Below are 23,412 nucleotides of genomic sequence, written 5' to 3' on the forward strand. Positions count from 1 at the left end.
AGAGACTTGATCACTCAGGAAACCTTCTCCATTTGAGTTTGGAATACCTACTTAAGGTCCTACACACTGTCCACACGTTCCATTTTTAAAGCTATATATCTGGTTTTGTATTTGCTGCAGATAAAGGAAAGTTGCAGGAAACTTCCAAAGAGTTATCATTAGAAATAGAAATTAGAAGTCTTAGTTGTTACTACTGTGTTTCATGTAATTTGGAAGCTGCCAAGTTATCTGCAAACCCCCTTAAAAAAACCAAAACAAAACAAAGAAAAAGCCATACACAAAAACCTGTCACCCAAAACAGTAAGCCAGATTAAACTTGCATGAGGCATTTTATGTAAAGAATTGAATGATGACAATTTAGGTAGCAGTACTTAAAAGTATGTCCCTGGGTAATGTTTATTGTCAGCAGAGTTTTTCAGAAGCCTGTGCCCTTCCTTCTAATGTAGTCACTCCTAGGAATTTGCCAAAATTTAGTCCTACTTTGTCACTACTGCTTGAGTAACAAGTGCCACTAATAGAAGCTTTCAGTCTACCTGAACAAATCAGATGTGTCGGGGAATCAGAATAGAATGCACAGATGTGTCCTGCAGATTTAATAACAGTATTATGTTTTCTCATTTGGAAGAAATTTATTGAGAGGAAGACTAACTGGATGGAACAAAACAAAAGAGGTCATCTAGGCTTTAATACATGAAAGAGGGGGACAAGGGGAGAAGGAGCCATGAGAGTGGTAGAGTTCAAAACAGGATGCATCTAGAGCAAAAGATGGTGGGGGAAAAAAAAAGATGGCACATGGTTGGAGCAAGCTTCTTTGATGCAGAGAATGCCCAGGAAAAAATACAAGAGTAGGCCTATTGTCTTTAGAAAACCCAATGATCCCTACGAAAGGACTTTGCTGATTCCATTCTTGCTTCCTCTCAGCAGTTCTTTTCTCAAGAGCAAGAAGAAAGAAAATCTCATAAGAATGAACAGTTCATTCAAAGGGATGCATTTTGAGCACTTACCAAGAAAGTTTATATTCATTGTATAAAACATCATCACGGTGAAGGATAACCATGAGAGAAATTGCCTTTGTTCCCTCTCACAAAGTGCTCCACAAGGAGCTGGAATGAATAAGCATCTGGGGACAAAAATGAGAGAATTGCTGAGAAATATGGGAGCTGAAGAATGAAATAGTCATAGAGAAGCTGCTTAAGCTACTTGAAGTTTGACAGAGCAGATTTGAGCTCCTGAAGTGCTGTTGTGACCCCAGATAAATTTCCGTCATATGCAAACGTTGATATGACATCCTTCATCAGTGATGAATTTTTTTAATAAGATCAAAATGCAAGCTGTTTTCCCTCTGTTGTTTTTAAACACTATTGTGAATTCACAGTCTGAAAGGAAGTTATTCTGACCTGTGATAAGGTGCTGAAGAGTTTTGTAGCACGTTTTAGACATGATGAGGACAGGGGTGTATCACAGACAAATTTTAGAGCTTCTTGTCGTGATTCGTCATAGCCTAACAATAGCCTAATGGAAGTGTCTTACAGAAATTCCAAATATATATGAGGAACAGATGGCAGTTTCTGTTCTTAGTCTGTGTCCATTAAATAGATTTCACACATATCCCCAAGGCTTATATCTGTTGTGCATAAAGAGAGCCATGAGCAGAACACTGCAGCGTTTGACCTCTGTATTGTGCCTTCTTGTATGTGAAATTCAGCTACAGCATGCTCTGAAATGGACGATGATTAGTGTCTAGAGATACTATTGCTTTCTTTGACATAAAAGTGCCTTGATGTTTCATTTGAAAAAAAAAAAAATAGAGTAATTCAAACAGGAGGTTGTGAAATAAGATTTACTTGAACCTTATGAAATTTTTTTCTGATGAAAATATAGGCATTATTCCATTTTAAAAGGGTGCAAATCAAAGCTCTGACAGCAACCAAAGAATTGCATGAATCTAGAAATATGGTGTATGCTGTCTTTCCTATTGATTTGATGAATTTTCAAAGGTCAACTTCCATCAGAACATGGGGAAAGTGTGATGATGGCTGTGCCAGTTTGGTTCAAATAATGTCTTTTTGACATTTCTTGTGGCCTTATCAAACTTTTCATTATGATGTTTAGTAAATGTACTTATCTTTGCACTGAACTTTTAGGTAAAATATGAAAGTTGTGGTATGCTTCAGCACTGATTACTGACTAAATAGCACAGTGGGGTTTCAAGAACTGCCAACACAGGCTGGATTTAGATAGTAATGATCAAATGCTCATCAGTTCCTGCAAGATTTCACCTGAAGTTAAATGATTAGATACAACTCTGAATGTTTCCTAAAATGGAAATCCATTCTGTGTCTTGGAAATTCAAATGTTGTTGTCACTATTGCAGCCCTGGTTGTCACTATAACAGTAGTTCTTCCCTCATGGAATAAGGCACTGACTCTCATAGATGAAGATAGGAAAGCTGGGACAATAAAGCATAGTGTTGGAATAGTGTAGTGGTTTTCCAGTCAAATCAGCCTTAACTAAGTCTGTGGTTAATCTGTTGTTAATTTCAGGTATTGAGTAATTTTATTCTTCATTAATTTATATACAGAATTAAAATTAAGATCAACACTAGATCTCTATTATGTAGATTTTAGCTTTATTATATTTTTACTCTTGTGTTTATTAAATGTAGCTATGCTTGTTTCTGGTTTGATGGCTTGGCTGCTCAGCTTTAAAATGTAATTTTCCTTAGCTGGTGTCAAAAAAAATCTATCCAAGTCATAAACAATGCAATATTTATAATTATTCCATAAAATACTTATATGTTCTGGCATACAAGGTCTTGATCTGTTTGATCTGTTTATATCTAAATAGTTACAGAAGGTATAAAAAAGAGGATAAATTGTTGTGAGATTTCTATGTTCAGAACCTGGGAAAAAACTTCTTTTACTGAATTGGTGAGAAATGCCAGACTGAAGTCTAGAAGACTAAACTCTGCATCCTGTCATCTCAGTAAATTAAAAGTCAATTCAGTAAACTAAAGACTTCTTTGGTTCTCTGCATTCTTATGATGATAATTCTACCAGTTAGAGATTTCAGTCTCAGCTGTTGATACTTTTAGTGATTACTAGTTCTCAGATTTATTTTGCTTGTATCTGTAGACTTTAACAATCAGACAAGTTAATTTGCTTTTGAAATAATTTTAAAATATCTAATATATTTAGGTATTCTTAGACAGGAATGCTAGTGCTATGGTTCAGGCATAACAGAGCTAGAAACCTGAAGCAAAACCACACAGTATTTTATTACAAAATGGTCTTTATATGTATTTTTTCGATCCCTTTTGATTAGATTCTGATTTTTTTTCTTCTTCTGTGAGGGGTTTTTATTGAGTCCTAATGATGCTAAATAGTTTTATACAATGGAAACAACAATTATATTTTGACATCCTTGTGTCAACGTTTATAGAGCAAAGGACAGTTGGTGAGATTTATTTTGGTATGCACCTGGATATGTAAAAGTGTAGGAAAAAGATCAGTATTGAGTGGATTGTTCTGCATAATTCACAAGAAATCCTAAGTCTGCACAAACCACATGAAAAGTCCTAAGGCTACTTAAGGCTCTGTGCTCATTGTACTTTATTTATATGTTTTTTTGAACTGAGGCAAGTATCAGTCATGTAAGTAAAATAAATGAATATCTTTAATGTTTGCTATTCATTCTTTCTTGTGCTCCTTTTTCATTTGATATTTTATATGACTGCTATCTAGGTTCCAGTATTAAAATGATCTTGGCAGGCTAGATTGAATTTCCAACTAAGGTTCAGATTTGCTTTGACTCCAGGGAAATACTGTTCCCAGTAGGGTGAAGTGACATTGTGAAACATCTGGTCAATTCTTTCCCTCTTTTGCATGCAGTTTTGCCTTTGGGAACTGAAAATTGCATCTGAAATGCAACTGTGAAAATTTAATTTTATCACCTAAAATGTGTTTAATTAGAAATCATTCAGAAGTTTAAGCTTGGATGGCTGGTGAATTTGTATAGTGGATCCTTCTTTTAAAACTTTTGTCCTTATGGTGTGTTACAACACAGCTACTGTGTTATTCATCACAGAAGGACTTTATTATTGGTGCGTTCTTCTGAAGATGATAGTATCAGAGGGAGGGTATCATCCTTTTCACACATCCATGGGACAATCCAAAGAGAAGAGGTATTCTGGGAGTGTTTCTAGTTATTTGTTCTATAGAACTACAGAACTGAGTCTAATCTTTAAGTGGTAAAAACCAATATTGTTCCACTGACTGAAAAATCTTATTTTCTATATTGTACCAACCAAGAGTGTGGGACATAAAATCTGCCAAGATTAATGGATGTGCTGTGCGTGTCCACATGCTGTATTTGTCTTCCAGACATTGTGATGAGTGGGCACAAAAACAATTATGTAGACCCAGCAGTAACAAAGTGATCTTCAAGTTGATTACAAACAACATAAAAAGGCCTAAGTGGTGAGGAGTTAAAATATGTTTTGAAATATAATTATCATGCTTCAATTGTTTCTGTGGACCAGTAAGAAAAAAAGCTAAGTGCAAAGAAGAGGCAGCTGTAGAAGGGGAAGGTATAAGTTCTAAATACAGGAATTAACTGCTGTGCTTAAGGCTGGACTTCAGTGAATACTTGAAGTTGGCAGGGCTTTTTATTCTCACTCTTGTACTACAGACACTTTCTGCAGCTGCATGTTTAAAAGGATCAAGCCACTCACATGACTGAAGAGGCCTGTGTCTTCTGAGTCCAGTCCTTTTTGTGGTGTAAAGTGCTGGGACCCTTTCTTACATCAGGGTACCCTGGTACCATGCTAGCCCACGTGAGCAGTGTGAGTGAGGAGTCACTGACTGGTTCCTGTGATGGAGAGCAGAAACCCAGGACCAGTGTTCCCTCTTTGGCTTAAGGCAGCACAGCCTTTCATTTTAAACATCATTCTAGTCCGCTCTACCACATACTTGGAGATGTTGAAATGAGACTTTGTACCTTGCATGTATGCAGAAAAATATATTTAATATCATAAACCTGAATTTATCCTCATTCACCACAGATCTAATTCGAAGAATAATCTTGAACTAAGCATTCATCATCCCAAGATTTTGTCTCTGGACATCAAGGTCTTCATGACTAAAATTCAAAAAGCTGACATGTAAATGCCATCAAAGAGCTTTCATATTTTGCATGTGCTCAGGCACTTGCACACATGCAAATGCAAACACACACACACACGCGCTGCACCAGTTGAGACTGTCATTGTTAAAGCACTGTTACAGAACTCATGGTATGTTCTCAGATGCTAATAGTCCAGGTGCTTTTGAGTACTGAGCTTGAGCTCACAGCCATTTGTAAATTCTATCTTAGTTGCTTTGTATTTCACTTTTAGCTCTGGTATTCTGTCTTGAATTCCTTATAATGGGTCAAAAGTATTTTATTTAAAATTGAAATTCATAGCAAAAGTATGTGATAGCACATTTTGTAACTTCTCATACTGGAAGAATTAGATGTAATTGATTACAAAGTAAATATTACGTGGAATACGCAGTTTGATTTTTCTTTACTGGATATACCATGTAATTATCCAAATATACTGGATACTTTTATTTTTCCTTTCTTATCTCAAAGCAAACTTACTGCACTTGATCATCCAAATCATTACCATTGTCTTTCAGTAGAATATCCAAATACAGTTGTGCTATACTTTCCCTATTTTTTTAGGATATTTTCTCTGTGAACCCAGAAAAGAGAGTTTGTTTTGCTTGTTTTTGAAGTTGTAACTGTACCCTGTCTAGAAGAGCATTTCTTAATCTCCTTCAGAATCAAGAGCTGAGGCTGTGGTTCAGTTGAGAACTGAAGAGAAGGTGCTCTTGGCCAGGATGACAGCTAATTATTAGATCTGAGGGGGAAGAGTGGTAGAAGGGATATGATGAAGTATGTGAAGGGTTTGAAAGAGACATGGTGAAAACTTTAATTGAAAGCACTGATCTGAGAAAGATGGTAAGTTTTGAATAAACATTAAGACTCTGGCATTATAAGCAGAACTGGAACTCTGTGAGTAGATGTGGTCCTTCAGGCCAGGGGATAGTGATTCCAGGGCTTCTGGGTTAAGAAAGAAAGAAAAAGGGGTCACAAGAGGGTGTCTTTAAATAGGACCATAGTGTAGGGATAGAACTCACGTGCCTTTCTCAATTATCTTCTTTTTTTTTTTTTCTGTCCCTTGTCTGAAATAGAGCAGCCTTATGTCAAAGTCTTTGTTCATCTTTTGTTTCTTTATTGTCTCCTACAAATCATTGCAGTGTTTTCTTACTAAGTTTCTTCCCTTTAACGGTGAGTAAATTCAGATGATGTAGAGATGCTTAAGTGCATATGACTTGAGTTTTCTTTAGTGGATGACTGTGGATTGAGATAAACCAAAGTGAATAATGTTCCAGAGTTTATTGTTTTAATATGGTGCGAACCATCAAAAAATATTCCCTTTATACTAGTAGAATTGTCAGAGCTAAATTTTCTGACAGAGCTATAAATTTCTGCCAATAGCCCCAGATTTTTTCAAGAGACAGACATATAGCATCTGCCTACTTTCACTGTCCTAGCCCTCTCTGCTTTAATTAACCCATGTGCTAAATTAAGAAGCCCTGTTTCCTTCTGAGGAGCAAATGGGTGTGACATCAGAAACAAACCTTCTTGCTTTCTGACCAAAGAACTGTCAAAGATGAGCAAGAATCCTTAACTGCATACAGAATTCACTTGGAATTGCTAAATGCAAGTCATAGCTGAGCTCAGAAGAGTCTTATTATTGAGGTCATGGTCTGTTCTGTGGTAGGCATTAAATACCATTCTGTTGCCCTATTTCTGTAAACTGAGAGGAGCTTGGATCTCACTCTGACCCTCGTCTCTGTGTCTAACTTCATGGAAATTGTGTAACATTACTTTCTCAGTCTGTGTGAGGTAGTTTTGAGGATACTCAGCCGTAAAACTGAAGACACAAGACTATGTTGGCATTATCACATGAAACAGAGCACCAGGAAATCAGAGAGGGGATGAACATCTTCATTCAGCAGGTGTAAGGTTATCTGCTAATGATTTTGAGGATAGGAAAAACCTCTTTTAATCACCATGGTACAGTTGTGTTTTGCTTCGTTAATATGCCATTTTTTCAGAATAAATTATGTCACTATGCCTAACTTTCCTCAAGGTCTGTGAGTGACCTTCTCTCCTGGAAGTTTTTGTAATACCACATTTGAAGAACACTTCTTTGTGGGTCATATTGGAACAAAAATGAAAGCTAAATTTAGCTTATATTGATGGAATTGGGGCTTGCAAACTCAAATTTTTGCACAGAAGTTTAATTAAACTCATCTTGACTAAGCACTGGAACTTTGCTGTTGTGCCAAAGAAAAAGGGAATATTATAAAGGCAAAATCACTTATTATAAAACCTTGGTGCTTGGCTTTTTGTTGTACTTCTGAGCTTGGTGTTGGGTTTTAAAACTGGAATTTTATGGCAGAATCAATTCATTATTAAAGAGAAATCTACACTCTGAAAACAACATTTTAACTTGTGCCCTAGCTAGATGAATTATCTTTTTTTTTTTTTGGTCTTTAATTTTTTATTCATTTTTGCTAAAGAACACAAGGTAGAATCATAGAATACGATGAGTTGGAAGGGCCCCATCAGGATCATTGAGTCCAGCTCCTGTCCCTGCACAGGACATCCCAAGAATCACATCATGTTCCTGAGAGCATTGTCCAAACCCTTCCTGGACTCAGGCTTGGTGCTGTGACCACTTCCCTGTACTTGCTATTTGGTAAAATGGAAGAGTAGGAAAAATATTTCCAGATAGTGTCTGTTCTGAATAACACTTCTGTTAACTGGAATGCATTTGGCTTCTACTGGACAAGCAAACCCAAATTATATAATGGCAGGAGCTGTGCAGTCATGTGTGTTATTTAGTGCTGGTCCCACAGCCTGGTGAATGCTGTGCAGATTTAGAAGTTGTGAGATGTTCTCCCAGTGAAGAGCAAGTTCATTCCAATAGTCGGGACAAATATTCTTGCAAAGAGGCACCTTGTCCTTGGCAAGGGCCCTTTTAGGAGGGGTTGAATTCCTTATTGCCCAGTAAATTTTCCTTGCTAATTTCTTTGAAAAAGTAAAAGGTTTTATCCCATGACAAATGAGGAAGAGCCCAACTTTTGTGCATATCTTGATGGTATGTGTAACAAAATGTATGTGAAAAGCAATGACCCACAACTCTTCCTGCATTATAGCTTAATGCGCAGCTAAATAATGAGAAGTCAGAAATTAACTTGTATGTATTTGGCTGTGTCAGGTCCGCCATTTCAAATATGATGAGTTTTGGGTTTGGAGATACTGGAGATATACAAAAACCTGACTGGATAGTGTCCTGATCAACCTGTTGGCATTGGCCCTCCTTTAACAAGGAGGGTTAAGCTACATGACCTCCAGATCATCCTAGCCCTTCTGTGGCAGAGTTAGGTTTTTGGCAGCTCTCAACTTGGCAGAGAAAGAGACAGGAGAAGTGGAAATTAAGCTAATGTTTTCGAGTGAGACACAAGTACAGCCCATAGGAAACACTACTAAAAGCCATTGGAAGTGACTGTGACAGATTAATTCCTATCACTTATTTTGTGGGCTCTTATGTAATTAATTTGCATGGGTTCACTAGAAAACACTGTGTATGTCAGGCAATATTCTGATGTTGGGCAATTTTGGTCACTACTTGTTCAAGGAAGTGATGCACACTTTTAAATTCTAGGTAAATCAGAACTGCATTTGCCATTATTTTATTTTTGAAAAATTATTTGGTATTAAGAATGTATTTGAAGCATATTCATAATAACTCTTTACTGTATCTAGATGTGATTGAGTTGGGGATGGAAGATTTCAGAAAGAGGTGCATTCATTTCTGATCTTTGCAACTGGATTATGAGGGGGGTTTCATGTCCTTGTAGAGATCACTTTATCTTCTCAGCTTCAATTTCTTGCTCTTTGTAGGTGGCCATCATACAACTCTCCATAAAAAAGTTCTGGAAACATGGGCATGCTAAGAGCTGCAATATGATTTGTAATTTTAACTATTGAAAAAGAACAAGCGAGGCTTTCAAGGGATCTAACCAAAGTTTTATGAAGTTGTGTAACAGGATTATTGGCAAAAAAAAAAGGCTGAACATCTGAGTGTTAGAGTAAAATAGTTTATTTTTAAATATTTTTAAAAGGGCTCTCAATTTTAGAGCACTAGTTATTTCAGAAAGTTTGCAAACAAGGAAGGTAGAATGTTTTAGAATAAAATATACTTTAAAGACATTTAAAAATCTAGTTGTGTTTTTTACATTTTACAGCTTATTTGCTGATTTCCAATTCCATTACTGCAATGTAGCTATGTTAAATGTTAATAAATAGAATAGTGTGTTCAAAGTAAGTTGTGGAGAGTGTCATTGGTAATTGCAGCTTAGTGACATTGTTTGACAGATTTGGGGGAATAAGAGAACACCCAGGAGGAGCTGTGCTGTTCTGGTTTGAGTGGAGGGATTTTTTGCCAGGCCAGGAGATTGTGATAATGACCATGGGTTTACTTTATCACAATTCCTGCTGGGTTTTCTTAACATTGTTTAAGAGAACCAATCTTCAGTCTTTTAATGGGTTCTCTTTACAAACATGTTTGATATTCTAAAATAGCTCTAAAAGTTTCCATGTGAACCCTCTAGGATGAACTGAATTAATAGTATATACTGCACTAATCTGTTTTTCTAAGAGTCAAAACATGTACAAATCCCTTTTACCCTGGAATTTTGTAATAATGATTTACTTAAAGTTTACAAATTATATTCATATTACTGGAGTTGATAATTAATGCTATTGACAAGTACAAAACCAGTGTGGAAATGCTTGATGTACTTGTATATAGTAGAGGAGTGTTTTCCAAGTTCCTATTACAGCTTTCCTACATCTGGTTTGTATCATTCACAGTAGAAGTGGCAGATGTTGGAGGCATTTATATGAAAATTTATTCTCTTTACCTAAAGACAGAATTGAAGAACTTGTTTGACTTTATTTCATTTTAAAATTCCTCTACTGAGCGTAGAAAGAAGCTTTACCTGCTGCAGTTTAAGGAAATCTAGCAGTGGGGTGCTGAATGAAACACATCATTTCCCTGAAGCAGAGGAGCATGTTTTGAGCTGACAGTTTGCTACAATGCTTGTTTGGCTTCCTGGGTGTGATTGTATCCAAATGAATTTGTGTACTCTAATTTGAAAATGTTTTGAAAACTGTAGACAGTAAGAACAAAGAGCTTTCCAAAAAGAGCAAGAAACTAAAGGGTCATAATTCTTTTTTTAACCACCGGGTCCCAGTTAGAGCCTTACACAGGTAAACAAAAGCAGTAAAATTGGGTAGCTTAGAGCAGTTGGAAAGGGAGAATTCATGTTTAGAGACATCAGTGTAATAAAATGTCAGCTGTAAAAGCAGACCTAAGAGAATGCCAGGGAGTGTGAATCTTGCCACATTCCTTAGAGAGAAGAAAACATATTCAGAGATGAGAGTGGCAAAGCAAGAGATCATTTCATTCTTCCCATGCTCACCTTAAGGACTAGTTCCCACTTACTGTGTTGTAAGAAATAACCTTTTCCCTGTGTAAGCTATTTTTGCAGAGCTTTGAAAGCTTGATTGGCTTTGCTGCATTAGCAGTAGGTCATTTCTGCACTTCATTGTTCTGGGAAGTGTGGAGCATGACAGTCAGATGCTTCAGAGTTACAGGGTGGCAAACTGCTGAGAGCCTCTGGGAGCAGATGTTCAACCCCAGGCCCAAAATCTGAAGTTCTTTACAATTTGGAGCCTTCTAATGAAGAAAAGTACTTTTGTTAAGTGGTTATTTTTTCCTTATCTATTCTCAGGGTTGCTCTCGTGGAAAATATTCCTGAAGGGATCAACTATTCAGACAGTGCACCATCCCATTTGTCTCTTTTCCAAGGCTGGATGAATTTGCTTAATATGGCTGAAAAGTCTGTTGACATAGTATCTTCCCAGTGGGACCTCAATCACAGTCATCCATCAGCATGCCAGGTATGTTCTAGCCTAACAAGAGTGGGACCTTAACAGTCTGTTCTTGTTGTCAAACTTAATTTTACAGAACTGAAACCCTTCCCTGCAGCAGAACTATTTGTTTGGGTAGTCTAAAAATAATTTTCTTATGGGGATTTTCCTGCCAACACAAAAGTTTCTAAGAGCAGTGGTGTGCTTGGACTAGGTAACATTCAACATATACTTATAGCACTTCCATCTTAGGAAAGAAAGACATTGTGTGACCTTAAGAAAGTTGTCAAATTGTATCTATATTAGCACATCCACCTATTTGGTAACATTCATAAATCTATACAATTATTTTTTATTTGGTGCTACTGATTAAATAAAAAGGCAAGCATTTGGTTTAATTCTCCAGCCAAATAGATGGATAGAATTACACTTACAAAGAACAATATTGTATCAGATGATTCATAGGTTTTCAAAATTAGTCTTGCAAAGGAGCAGTGTTCAGGACTTCTGCAATTAAAAACAGCATGAAAAATCATAAATCATGGTGAATAAGGCAGACATGCATTGCAGTGATGCTGTGCCAACAAACACTTCATTCTTGAGAGCAATCCTCTTAGAAATATGGTCAGGAAAAGTTTCCATTTAGCATCACTTGTGAAACCAAGAACCAAAGAAGGGATAGGCTGAGAGTATCTTCTCTTTTCCACTAGATAGTTTGCTGAAAGGAGCCACTCAGCTGACATGAAATGGTGCTAAAATGACAGCCAGCTAGCTGTAAGGAATCGACTCTGTTCTACCATGGCATAAATCTTGGCTTTCCTCACTAGTTCTGTTGGTGCGGTGCTGTAGGAAAATGCCTTTTGGTAGATGATAGGCAAATCCTGGTATTCTCACCAACTATATTCTGCTTCTTTTGAAATAGACTGTAGCCTAGTTGAGCAGCATGCATTAAATTTTCTTCAGAAAAAGTTTGCTGCGTGTCCATTTAAAATACTGAAAATATACGGTGAGCAGATGAATAGAAAATGTAATGCAAATCCTACATTTTAGAATGTTTATAAATATCGGAATGTGGCTTGTGAATAAATTTATGTGGAATATCAAAATATTGACTTTTTCACAATGTAATTGTGCAGCTAAGCTTTATTTAAATTTATTGCCTAAGAAGCTTCAAACCCATGTACTGTCATTCAAGCAGATGAATTCAAGGAGATAGGGCCTTAGATGTTTCTAGAATGTGCATGAATTGATATGTGCATGAATCTTTCAAAAATATTTTGTCTGAAAAAAATTCAGCATGTCATTTGCTTCAAAACTGGCAGAGCCTAACAAATCCCAAACAGAGGATATAAAATAGCAAAATTGAAATTGGGATTCCAGTGTTTAAGCATCAAATCCATTCCCTTTTCCACATTCGCATTGCAAAGCAAAAACTCTAAGATACCATTCAGCAGGGAAAGGAAGAAGAGATGTCTAAGAAGTGGATTTGGTCTTTTGTCCTCAAATGCACAGTTGAAGCCAGAAAAATGAAACATTTTTCATAATACTCTATTCTAGCTATCTTTTTCTACCTGCTAGTAGTCTTACAAAAATGAGTAATTACTTCTGTTTAAAAGCAATTAATATTCCAGTCATTTTCTCATTTGTACAGCAGCGTGGGCTGAACAGCTGATAGATCTTTCTGTCAAGCCTGTCTATTCATGCTAAAACACTGTATTGTTACTGGCCAGTCTGATTGCTAAAAAATCGCCAAGAAGCAGTGTTTTTTAACAAATTGCTGCCCCAGAGAATGTACACAAAGCTCACTCTGTGAAAGGGAAGGGAGAAAATTTGTATCGTTACATCTGCTTTCTCCACTCCATGAAGTGGAAGTGAAATTTCAGAGAAGTTTCAATAACTATAATCTAGTAATTGTTTGAAGAATAAGTCCAATGCTCTCAAGTCTTTACAATCTGAGTTTGAGGAAATTTGCCCAGCATAGCAGAAGCCTTATGAAAGGTAAGGGGATGAGATGCAAAACTCCCAGGTAGTAGAGTGCTTAGTGGATGAGTTCTAGTTGTTCCTTGAAGGAGTGTTGTTTTTAGAAATTAAGGACATAACCATTTTCCATATGGACCCACATCCTGCTACATAATTAGCAATTTCCATTGTATGAATATTCAAGTTGTATTGGAGAGCAAGGTTCTCCACAAAAGCACTTGAATAGACATGGGTTTTTGAAGGAGAAAAGCTAGAGTTGGCTAGCTTTCTTTTTCACAATTAGTTACAATGTTTAATTACATTCTCTATATACATCTGTGTAGTCCCATGCATAGATGCATGAGTACATGTACACACACATATTGGCAATATACATATTGAATAAAAATACATAGTATTTACATAGCAGGAAATTCTGCAACTTTGTATGCACACATACAAATATATGCCCAATATATGTGTTATCTGTATGTATACATATTGTCTGTCTTGTCCAAATGTATATTGGACATACATAGATATGTATACACTTGCATATATAAAATTGCAAACTTCCTGCTGTATTTTTCTGTATTTTTGTTTGTGGGTATGTTACCTGGTGTCCTTGACTCTTGCTTGTCTGTGTTTTGTTGTTACAAATCTAAATAAACATTCATTAACAACTGAGCTGTCCAGGTCACAACAGCCATGCTCAGTCATCTGGGTTGATGAGCTTTGCTAAATTGGATTCCGTAAAGACAGACACATGATGAAACAGTGTTTCTGTGCTTCAACATATAAAGCAGTTAAATAAACAAGTATTTGCTTGGCAAATAGTGAGTTCTCTCTATGCTACTTGTCTCATTCAGAAAAAAATCCACCTATTTTGGGAAGTTTGTATTGTCGTATATGTGTTTTCAAATAGCAGAGTGATTGTCATGTAGCAGCACTGAGGTTTTTGTGAAATATGAGTATGTGGCTCTTCCTGTGGTAATCTATGTTTAGAGATAGTAGAGGAAAAGGGAAACTTTTTTTTTTGAGGGTGGCTTTTGATTCACTTTCAGTACAAAGAGAGGTGAATACAAGATTCTTCCAGTTCACAATTTTCACAGTTCATTTCCTCTGGGTCATCTTATGTTTTGAAACTTTAATTTAGAATGACCTTTTAGATTTCCAGCAAGTCCTTCACAAACTTCAGTTTGTTTTTCACAGATCAGAATCAATGCCATCATGACTTATTGGTATTGCCATGTGTATGACCCAGTTGGCCCTGGATAGATATTTGGATAAACATAAGATGATCAAGGGCAGATCTGGGTCTGATTTTTACAAGTATCACATAAAAAATACATACTTCTGATTTTATTCACCAAGCTACTATGCATTTTCTATATGGCTTGATGGGAGAAGTCCCATCCATCTGATACTGATGTAAGGCAGCTGTCCAGCTTTGTAATGAATCTCTGGTGAGATGCCATGAGTCACTCATACATGCATTGCCCAAGGAGCTTAAGTGATTTGTTTGGTAGAACAAATGTTAGTGCAAGAACTTGTTTCCTTCCTTGAAAATTATTAAAAAATAAATACAAAAAAGTATATTTCCAAATCTAGCAGCTCCCAGTGGAAATTGGATAGGATCAGCTATAGAGGTATACAAGCTTGTCTTTACATAAACATCTCTCCTCTTCAGGTGGTGGTGTTTCCCTTACTGACTGAGGCGTAGAAAATAAATTCAGTGAAAGGAAGGTTTTTAAAATGAAAGCATATTCCTTTCTTTTGCATTAGCTGTTTGATTAGAAGAACTGAGGAAAGCATTAAAGTTTCTTTGTTCTTTATTAAATACCAGCTGTAAAAGTTAGGATTTCTTGATTTATTTGCTCTGTTGGTTTCTGCCAGAATGCTATGGTTTTTAGTGGTGTTTTAGAAATACACCCAGAGGCTGGATTATGGGAAAACTTGGAAAAAATAGTAGAAATATATACATAAAACCAGAAGAAAAGTCTATGAGATAACCAGGCTTTTTGTGTGGGATTAAAAAGATAAGTGTTTTCTAAACTGCAGGAATTTATCTTACTGAGGAATACAATAATACAATTTGAGTCCTTCAGTAAATACAGCAGTTTGTATCTCCCCATTTTATTTCTAATGAGGAACCTATGGTGACAGAGACAAGAGCAGACAAGGGAAATCAGCCAGGGTGCAGTCAACCTGTCTAGATTCTGCTAATAAATTGCTTTGGGGGAAATTTCAGGACCTTTTGGTATTGACAGCTTTGGGGTTATTTTAATTCACCAGTTTTCTGTGGCAGGTACAGTTCAAACTGATGTTTGAGATTTATGTTGGTTTAAAGCCACCATGCAAAAGTAATTTTTTTCATGTGATAAATACTTACTACATTCTATTTTGTCACTTTTGGTGTTTTTCAAACAGGCCAGCAAAAAGTGTAAGAGAATATTTTATCAGGATAAGCAGATTTCTGGTGGTATTGTTTGTTAAAATGCAGATTTTGCTACAAGGTAGCCACAGTTTCATAGCACTTGGCTGCTCCTATTCTCAGTCCTCCCAAGCTGGGTTTATAGCAGTGCTTCTGATCACTGTCACGTAGTGGTGCAGCAGCCTGGTGTTGTCTCACAAAGGGAATGTGGTCTGAATGACAGCATAAGGGTTTGTATTCAACAGAAGCATTTCAAATGTTCTGACAGCAGTAACAAAACATTTCAGACCTTCTGTCCCATCTTTTTTCCTTTTCATAGAACAAACCAGTAAAATTGCAAGTAAACATGTCAGAAAGTGTAGAAACTGAGTTTCAAATTAATATTAATGGAGAAGTAGTCTAGGTTCTTCAGCAGTGTGGGAAGAATTTCTAGTAGCCCTATTTACTGGAGTATGTACTTGCTTTTAAAAGCAAGTTGTGAATTTTTCATAGTTTGGTTCATCAACCTTAAGCCTTGGGGGTGTGAATGCCTGCTGAGGGATGATGCAGTGACAGGTGAGACAAAGGGAATTCTTTCCAATTTTGTAACAGGTGGTGGTTTTTATGTACCTGTATAAACACAAATATTTGTGGCATGTGCACTCCTGGTTTTAACCATCATACTTAGAGATGCTTTAAATGTTGAATCAATCTGAGGTTTTACCATTCATAAATATGATTGAAAAAAAATGCCATAATTGGATAGCTTGTGGTGTCCCTGATGGGAAAACAGATGCATTTCCAGAGGGGACGGTTTCATTGAAATGCAGGGCTGCACTCCAGGCAATCTATGAACCCATAGGATGGGCTGTTCAGAAGGCAGCATGGCCTGTAGGAGACAGCTGTGTTGGTTACATCAGGAAAAACTCAGGAGGTGCTGCCAAATTCTTTTTTGTCCAAACTGCAATTAATACAGAATGTCCAGGCTTGTTTGTCAAAGCTTTTATAAATTGTACGTGAATATAGTCTCCTGCAGGTGGAAGTGACAATAATATCCAAAAATAACTACTGTAGTTCCCTATATTAAATTAGGAGCCATCCCCTGAAGCAATTTATTTTATCAGTTTTAGACATTAACTTTCTAAGCATTTCTTTGTCAGAACAGTTAACCTATTAATTTGTATTGATAATTATAATAATTTTCCATCTAATTTATGAATGCATTTTCCATGTTTATTTCTGTATGCCAGAGTTTTCTGCTGTTCTTCTAGACAAAATCAGTTTTTACAGATAACCTAAACAAAAATGGTGTTTATCTGTCTATCTAGTAAATGGAATCAACACATAGAACCTGAATACCTTTTCTACTTGCATGTATATTAGTTAGTATGCATAATGCAAACCTTTTAATCCTTGAATTTCCCAGCTGACTTTTGCAAAGATGTAGCTAATGAAAACCAAATGGGCTGTAATATTTGAAGCATATCCAAAGGCTGGCTGAGCTCTGACATGCCAGAGCCTGATGCTTCAGGGTAGCTGGGGGATGGGGCAAAGCAAGGATTGGGAATTCAGCAGACAGCAGGACAGCCATGGCTGTTCCCAGATTTGATTGGAGTCTAGCAGTGCCAGACAGTAGCAGTTGCATGAGAAACCCTCTTGGAGGGAGCAGGGCACTCAGGAACACCAGCCAGTGCACCTCTGCTCCTCCAGAATCATGCTGGAGCAGCTGCATGACTCTATATGGAGCATCCATCTCCTCCACACTCTTATCTCATTAATTCTTAAATTCTCTAGCATCTGCTCTTTTTCTTAAAAAGACCAAACACAATCTCTGGTGTAACAATTAAGGACTTTTTTTAGCTTGATGAGGTATGTGAGGGAAAGCCACTCCTTAAACTAAAAGAGCAGCTCAGGACTCTGGGGTGTGTGAGTTAAAATCATGGATGGTATTTCTTACATATGGAACCACCTAGTCATCTTGAGAAATGCTGAATCTGAGTAAAAGAAGCATTTGGAACTTCATGCAAGGAATGTTTTTGTTTTCTGTTCTCTTAGCTATTCTTTAATGCTTTCACTATAGCAGCATTGTGTTGACTGTGAGGTTCTTGTGAGCCCTAGGATGAGCAGGGAGCTGTACTATGGATTTGAGTGAGCAAGCAGGCATACATTACAAAAGTAAAACAAGCAGCAGTTCTGTTTCCATTGCAGCCTCTGGAGCATTGGTAATTTTGAGAAAGCTATATTTTAGGGGGATGGTATTTTTATTTTGCCACATATATTCAAAATAAATGGATATTAAAAAATAGGTCTGTACTTTAAACAGGGGAAGCACTACTTTCTGTGACTGCATAATGCTTAAAGCCCAGCAAAGCTCAAAGTATCAATCTGTCTAGGCAATTACAGGGCAAATTTCTAGGCTTTCCACTCTCTGCTGCTAGTTTTCAGAGTGAGGGGAGGGCCTTTGTCTGAGGTTTTGTTGGTCCATGCTGCATCGTATTATATCAGCCTGAACTGCTCTTGGTTGGGTCATTTTTGTTGAATGGAAGGATCATTTTAAGATTCTTAGTTTGTACAGAGAGTTATGTAACATGTTTCTGTGAAGAGCTTTATCTTCTACCTGTTTGTTTGAAAGATGATGTGTAGCTATTGCTTTTTTGTTTTTTGTTCACCCTGGGACAAACAATGCATTGAATCTCAAGTGAACTGTGTAGGTGGGGAAGGCATTTTGTCAGGTGCATAAGCCCAAAGTATTCTACTGCTAATTGAATGTGGTGTCTGCAGTACTAGGTTAGAATAGCATCAAGGAAGTGAGCTCTGGTTGTAAGTGTAGTAACAGCACAGGAGTTTATTCTTCACATGGTCTAGTTGGATGTTACTAAAATTTTTAATTTAATTTAAAATATTCAACCTAAAATTTAAACATTTACAATGCAATCAGAAGTTTCACTCCTAGTTTTTTTTTTCTTGGATATGGAAAAACATGATGAACAATTTTTTTTTTATATGAAATTTCTGTTTTGACATGTATCCGGCTCAGTATGACTTTCCTTTTCTTGTTCTGTGTTAGAAATAGGGTTTAAAAAGTAAAAGTTTACAGCAGCATAAAAATTAAATGCTCATAAAATACCTATAGGTAATTATTTTCCTTCTTGGTATAACTCATCTGAAGACAAGCATGCAACTACTTGGAAATGTGTTGTACTGTGTTTAGAACCACTTGCAAAAATATCACTCAATACAGAAAAAAATGTAATAAACTGTTTTCCTTGAGCTTTTAATACTAAGTCAATAGACTGTGATTATTTAGAAGAAAGTTAATGTCAAAATGTGCTTATGCAGCATAAAACCCCTGGACACTTCATTTTCTGCCTAACACCTGTCACCTTGTCAATATTGCACATTCCGGGAAAAGTAAGAAACTTTATTGGCCTTCAAGAACAGTATTTCTCCAAGAAAATGAAATTGAGTTGCAAAGCTTTAGGGTAGGTTAGGTGTTGTTTATAATTTTTTTTGTTTTAACATGCTTTTTTAATTTGTTGATATGCAATTTGATCAATTCTGTGTCTAAAAGCTTCTGCTTTTCTTTAATGTCCTTCCCAGGGTCTGCGTCTATTTGAAAAACTGCTTGAACTGGCGTCCCGAAATATTGAGATAAAACTAGTGAGCGATAAACTGCCCGTGGAATCAAAGGTATTAAACGACTTGAAAACAAAGGGTAAGACCAAGGCCCTTATGTCGTTCTGCCATTGTCTGTTGTGTGACGCTCCTGTTATTTAAAATGCAGACTTGGTGCATAAAATGCACAATACTGGTACTGCACTATGACCTTCCCCACACTCTGAAATCCTTCAGCTTTCTCTGGTTCACAGGTGTCAGAACTCCGAAACTGTTACTGTAGCTGATGATTGCAGTTTGCAAGCAAACAAAAAGGCAGTGTGTTAGAGAGGTGTTTAAATTCCCTGTGCTCATTTTAACAGTAGACAACATAACCTGAGAGTCTGCACTAATACCTTGTGGGACAAGATGCTTTTCCTCTTTTGAACAATAGCAAAGAAAATTAATAAACCAACATGTGTATGGTACTGATGATCCTGAAGCACTGGAAAATAGACCATTGGTCAGATTTAACCAGCTGACAAGGTTCTTTGTGTTATTTATATTTCTTTGGTCTCTACTTTCCTAATTGTTATTTTCAGGCTCAAAAATCCCTATCCAAAGAGGGATTGCACATTGGCACTACATGAATGAACTTGCTTTATGTAAAACTGTGTGGAAAAATAGTAAAGGGAATTCAAGAGTTGCTGAAAGAAATTAGTCTCTCTTGGGTGTTCCAGCAATCTCATACACTCTTAGTTATCTATATCTGAGAAAAGCATGATTTTAAGGGTAAGATACACTTTTCAAAGATCAAAAAGAATGTGTTTTGATGGTGATCATTTTTGACAAGGATACCTGTATGGGTCACAAAGGGAACTCTAAAAAATTTAATTAGGCAAAGGAGTTGATCTGTGTAGTAGCACCCTAACATAGCATGACTGCTCATGGTGAAGAATAAAGGGCACCCTCTTCCCACAAAACTCAATCTATATTTGTTTAAATTCCTTGTAATCTCCTCACTGCACAAGCAAAAGAATATTATTAATGGAAGTCCTTATCTCTGAGGGAAATCAGCTTTTAATCAAGATTGACATATTATTTAAATTTAATAAACTTAAATTTAATTAAATAATAAGTATAAATCCTCCTCATTTCATGACACTACCTATCCAGGGATTTGATGATATGTGCTACATAACCAAAAGAGATATTGATCCTTTGATAACCAGTAAGAATATATCAAATACTTTGTCAGATATATGTGGAATGTCTTTTTCTGATGTGTTCAAAAGGAAACAGGTATTTTAATGTCAATGTCAGTGAAATTATCTTTTGAAAAGTTGATTCTTTTCCCTGTGATTCTAATATCCCAATTTCCTATGAGTCAGAGAATAGGAGAGGTAGGCCTATACATTCATATCACTGTACTGGCAACAGATATTTTAAGTATCATTTATTAAAAATACCCAATACCAAAAATAATTATATTTAATAAAAAAAAAGAAGAGAAATTTTGAGCTAGAAAAGGAGGAGTAATATTTTAACACTTCCTTCTATTTATGTGGGAATTAATCTAACCTGTGAGCTTAAAAAAATCCCAGAACACAGGCTTTTACAATTTTGCTAGCTTCAGTTTCCCTTATGACTTTTTTAGATTTCTGAGACGGGAAATCTTACAGTATTTAAATGAAATTATCAATATGTTTGTGCTCTACACATATAAATATACAAACAAAGGATTGGAGAAAGTTGCTAGTAATTCTTGTGAGTTTTGTTGTCATCATCTTCGAACTCTAGAATTGTATATATCATTGTGTACTATTGGCCTTTCTCAAACATCAATGTTGCAACTTCTAGATTTTCCCTCTATGATTTTTTTTCTCATTCCATGTTTTGGTCTGCTAATTTCTGCGCTGATATTTTTTATTAGAATGTCTTGGTTATGGCAAGGTGATTGCCAGCTCTGTTGCAATTCCTTCACTCATTTAGGTTTGCTGTTTGTTTTTTATCTCCATGGAAGTTAGATAAATCTTTCTTTGGTTTCGCATTCCTGAAAAGAAATAAATTCATTTTGATTCAGTCAGATTTAGTTGTCTTAATTTTATGTTGAAATGAGTAGACCTTGTATGAGCAGTTTATGGTATGTCCTGTTTGTGTCAAATAGAAGCTAAGTGTGAGGCTAACTTAAAAAGAAACCTAGATAACATTAATCTTTGCTATGCTGTCCTGGAAAAGCTATCTACTAAAATTATTAATCTTTTAGTTTGTGAGGGGCTGGCCACCTGCATCCTCTGAAATCTGTCAGAACTGATCATTGGAAGGGAATTGTGCATTATCACTTGGACTTATATTCATGAAGACAACTCTTTTTTTTTTTTTTTCCCTGCAACTGGTTGGATTTGTCTTTAAAATATGCCATGCACCCTTTTTAACACCCTTGACCCTTCTCTTGGTGAAGAAAGGAGTAAAAAAAAGTCAGTGGCTCAGCCAAGCTGTGAAGCATCTCAGGATGGAGAACCAAAATACATTTGTCTGAGCAGACCCAAACCCCGACTTGTGGTGTCAGTCTGAATTAGGCAGCACAGACCAAGCACTACTCTGGGGTTCCTCAGCTGATAAATGACTCTGATTGATCCTAAGCAGCAAACATGCTTGGCACCCAAGCCATGGGCAGTATGGACAGAAAGCACATACACAGCCACTGGGACTCTGGGAATTTCACGCCTGTCTGAGTCTGCCTTCACCTTGATAGGTGGGCATAGGTTTGGCTCTTCTTTCCAAGGCAGATTGTATGCACAAGTCAGACTGTCTCCAAACTGTTCTACTGAATATGAGAGAGAATTCCTATTGCATGAAGAGGGTGGAAGAGTTTTGCCTTTCTTTTCAACAGAGTGATCAGAACCCCTGGGCAGTGCCCTCATGTGGTGCAGACTGGTTCCTAGGGCCGGGACGAGGGATAATTTGGCTGTTGGCCATGGATATACCTGTTAATATATTGCCCAGGAACCTCAAGGGAATCTTCAGGTAGCATGCCCTAGCTGCTTTAAGCAGCCTCAGCAAAGCAGAATCAGTTTAAATACATGGGATTGCTTGAAGAGCAGTACTTTGTCATCCATATGTTTTCATGCAGTTCTGGCTTTTTTGTACAAGGAACCATGGTAGGCTCCTGTACTGCTGCATCTTAACACAGGTCTTGAGACTATTTCTGCCAGACATATTATTTCAGCACATCTTTCCTTTTACTGGACAGTCATGCATTGAGTCCCCTTGCCTCTTCTCCCTATTTCTGAAGAACTGTAGAAAGATGTTTTTATAGATCTTTTCCGCCACAACAGTGCATCCTACCTAAAGTCCTCTCCACACATCCTTCCTATGAAGCAGCTGTCCCTATTGATTAATAGAGGAGAAGGTTGAAATCTGACTTCAAATGTGGGCTGGTGGGGTAAGATAAATTACTTATGTGGAGGGGGAGCAGAACTGAACTGATGTGGAGTGAAATAAAATTAGTAATTCACAGTTGCAATGCTAGTGCAGACATCTGAGCTAGCTGTGAACCTGCAGGTTTTTCATCACTCCAGTAATTTTTTTTGCCCTGTCTATGCTCTCCTGACTTACTTGAGGTAGCTGTAAAGCAGGGGAGCTTGATTACAGGAGTCTAGTGGCTGCAGTGTGAAACACGGATTGATTTATTGTGCTAACACATACCATACTGTGTCAGCTGTGGTGGCAGGATTCTCTGACTGCTGAGATAATGTACATTTGCCAATAATTGCTGGACTGTGGGAGTGTTATTTAGTTGCAAAACTAAGCATGAAAAAATAAGGAAATACTAATCCCATATCATATATTTATGATAGACTTCAATTATGTTATCAGATTCTGTATTTTGCACAGAATACCTGGCTGGTACTTGTGGTAATATTAGCATATTAATCAGAGGGTTTTCCCTTATATTGAATGAGAATACATCAAACATTTAATGCCTAAGGCAACTGATGTTCATTCAGGGGATATTATTTCTGCTGGTAATGGCTAGAATCTTTTTTTATCTTCATATTTAATGTATGTCTCTAGGCTTTCTTCATTGCACATCTGCCAGATCCTGCACTGAATGCAGAATGATTAATTTCCTCATACGCCTTTCTGTGCTGTTTCTCACTGTGGTATCTGAGTGCTCTGCAAATACAGTATTAATGAATTTCTTTTTACAACATCCCTGTTACATGAGGTTTCTTGCTTTTTCTATCTCTTGAGGATAGAAACCAGTGATTATTAATGGCAACACAGGCACCAGAAGCCAGATCTGAGCATTTGTTTTCTGTAGTCACAATTAAATTTTAAAGAAGCATATTAGTAATTAAAAACAAATAATCATATGTAAGTTC

The 23,412-nt window shown here is 36.8% G+C and overlaps 1 protein-coding gene across 2 annotated transcripts in view; it reads left to right on the plus strand.

Moving 5' to 3' along the window:
- The window catches only part of PLD5 (phospholipase D family member 5), a 164,371-nt gene that overhangs the window by 95,058 nt on the left and 45,901 nt on the right, over window positions 1-23,412 (plus strand). For both annotated transcript variants that reach the window (XM_041404405.1, XM_041404406.1), the window contains 2 exons: window positions 10,920-11,088; window positions 19,031-19,145. In XM_041404405.1, the coding sequence (XP_041260339.1) occupies window positions 10,920-11,088; window positions 19,031-19,145 (284 nt within the window). The remainder of the gene's footprint in view (window positions 1-10,919; window positions 11,089-19,030; window positions 19,146-23,412) is intronic.

The sequence above is a fragment of the Onychostruthus taczanowskii genome, unplaced genomic scaffold (assembly GCF_017590055.1).
Source record: "Onychostruthus taczanowskii isolate IOZ18803 unplaced genomic scaffold, ASM1759005v1 scaffold21, whole genome shotgun sequence".
Classification (NCBI taxonomy): domain Eukaryota; kingdom Metazoa; phylum Chordata; class Aves; order Passeriformes; family Passeridae; genus Onychostruthus; species Onychostruthus taczanowskii.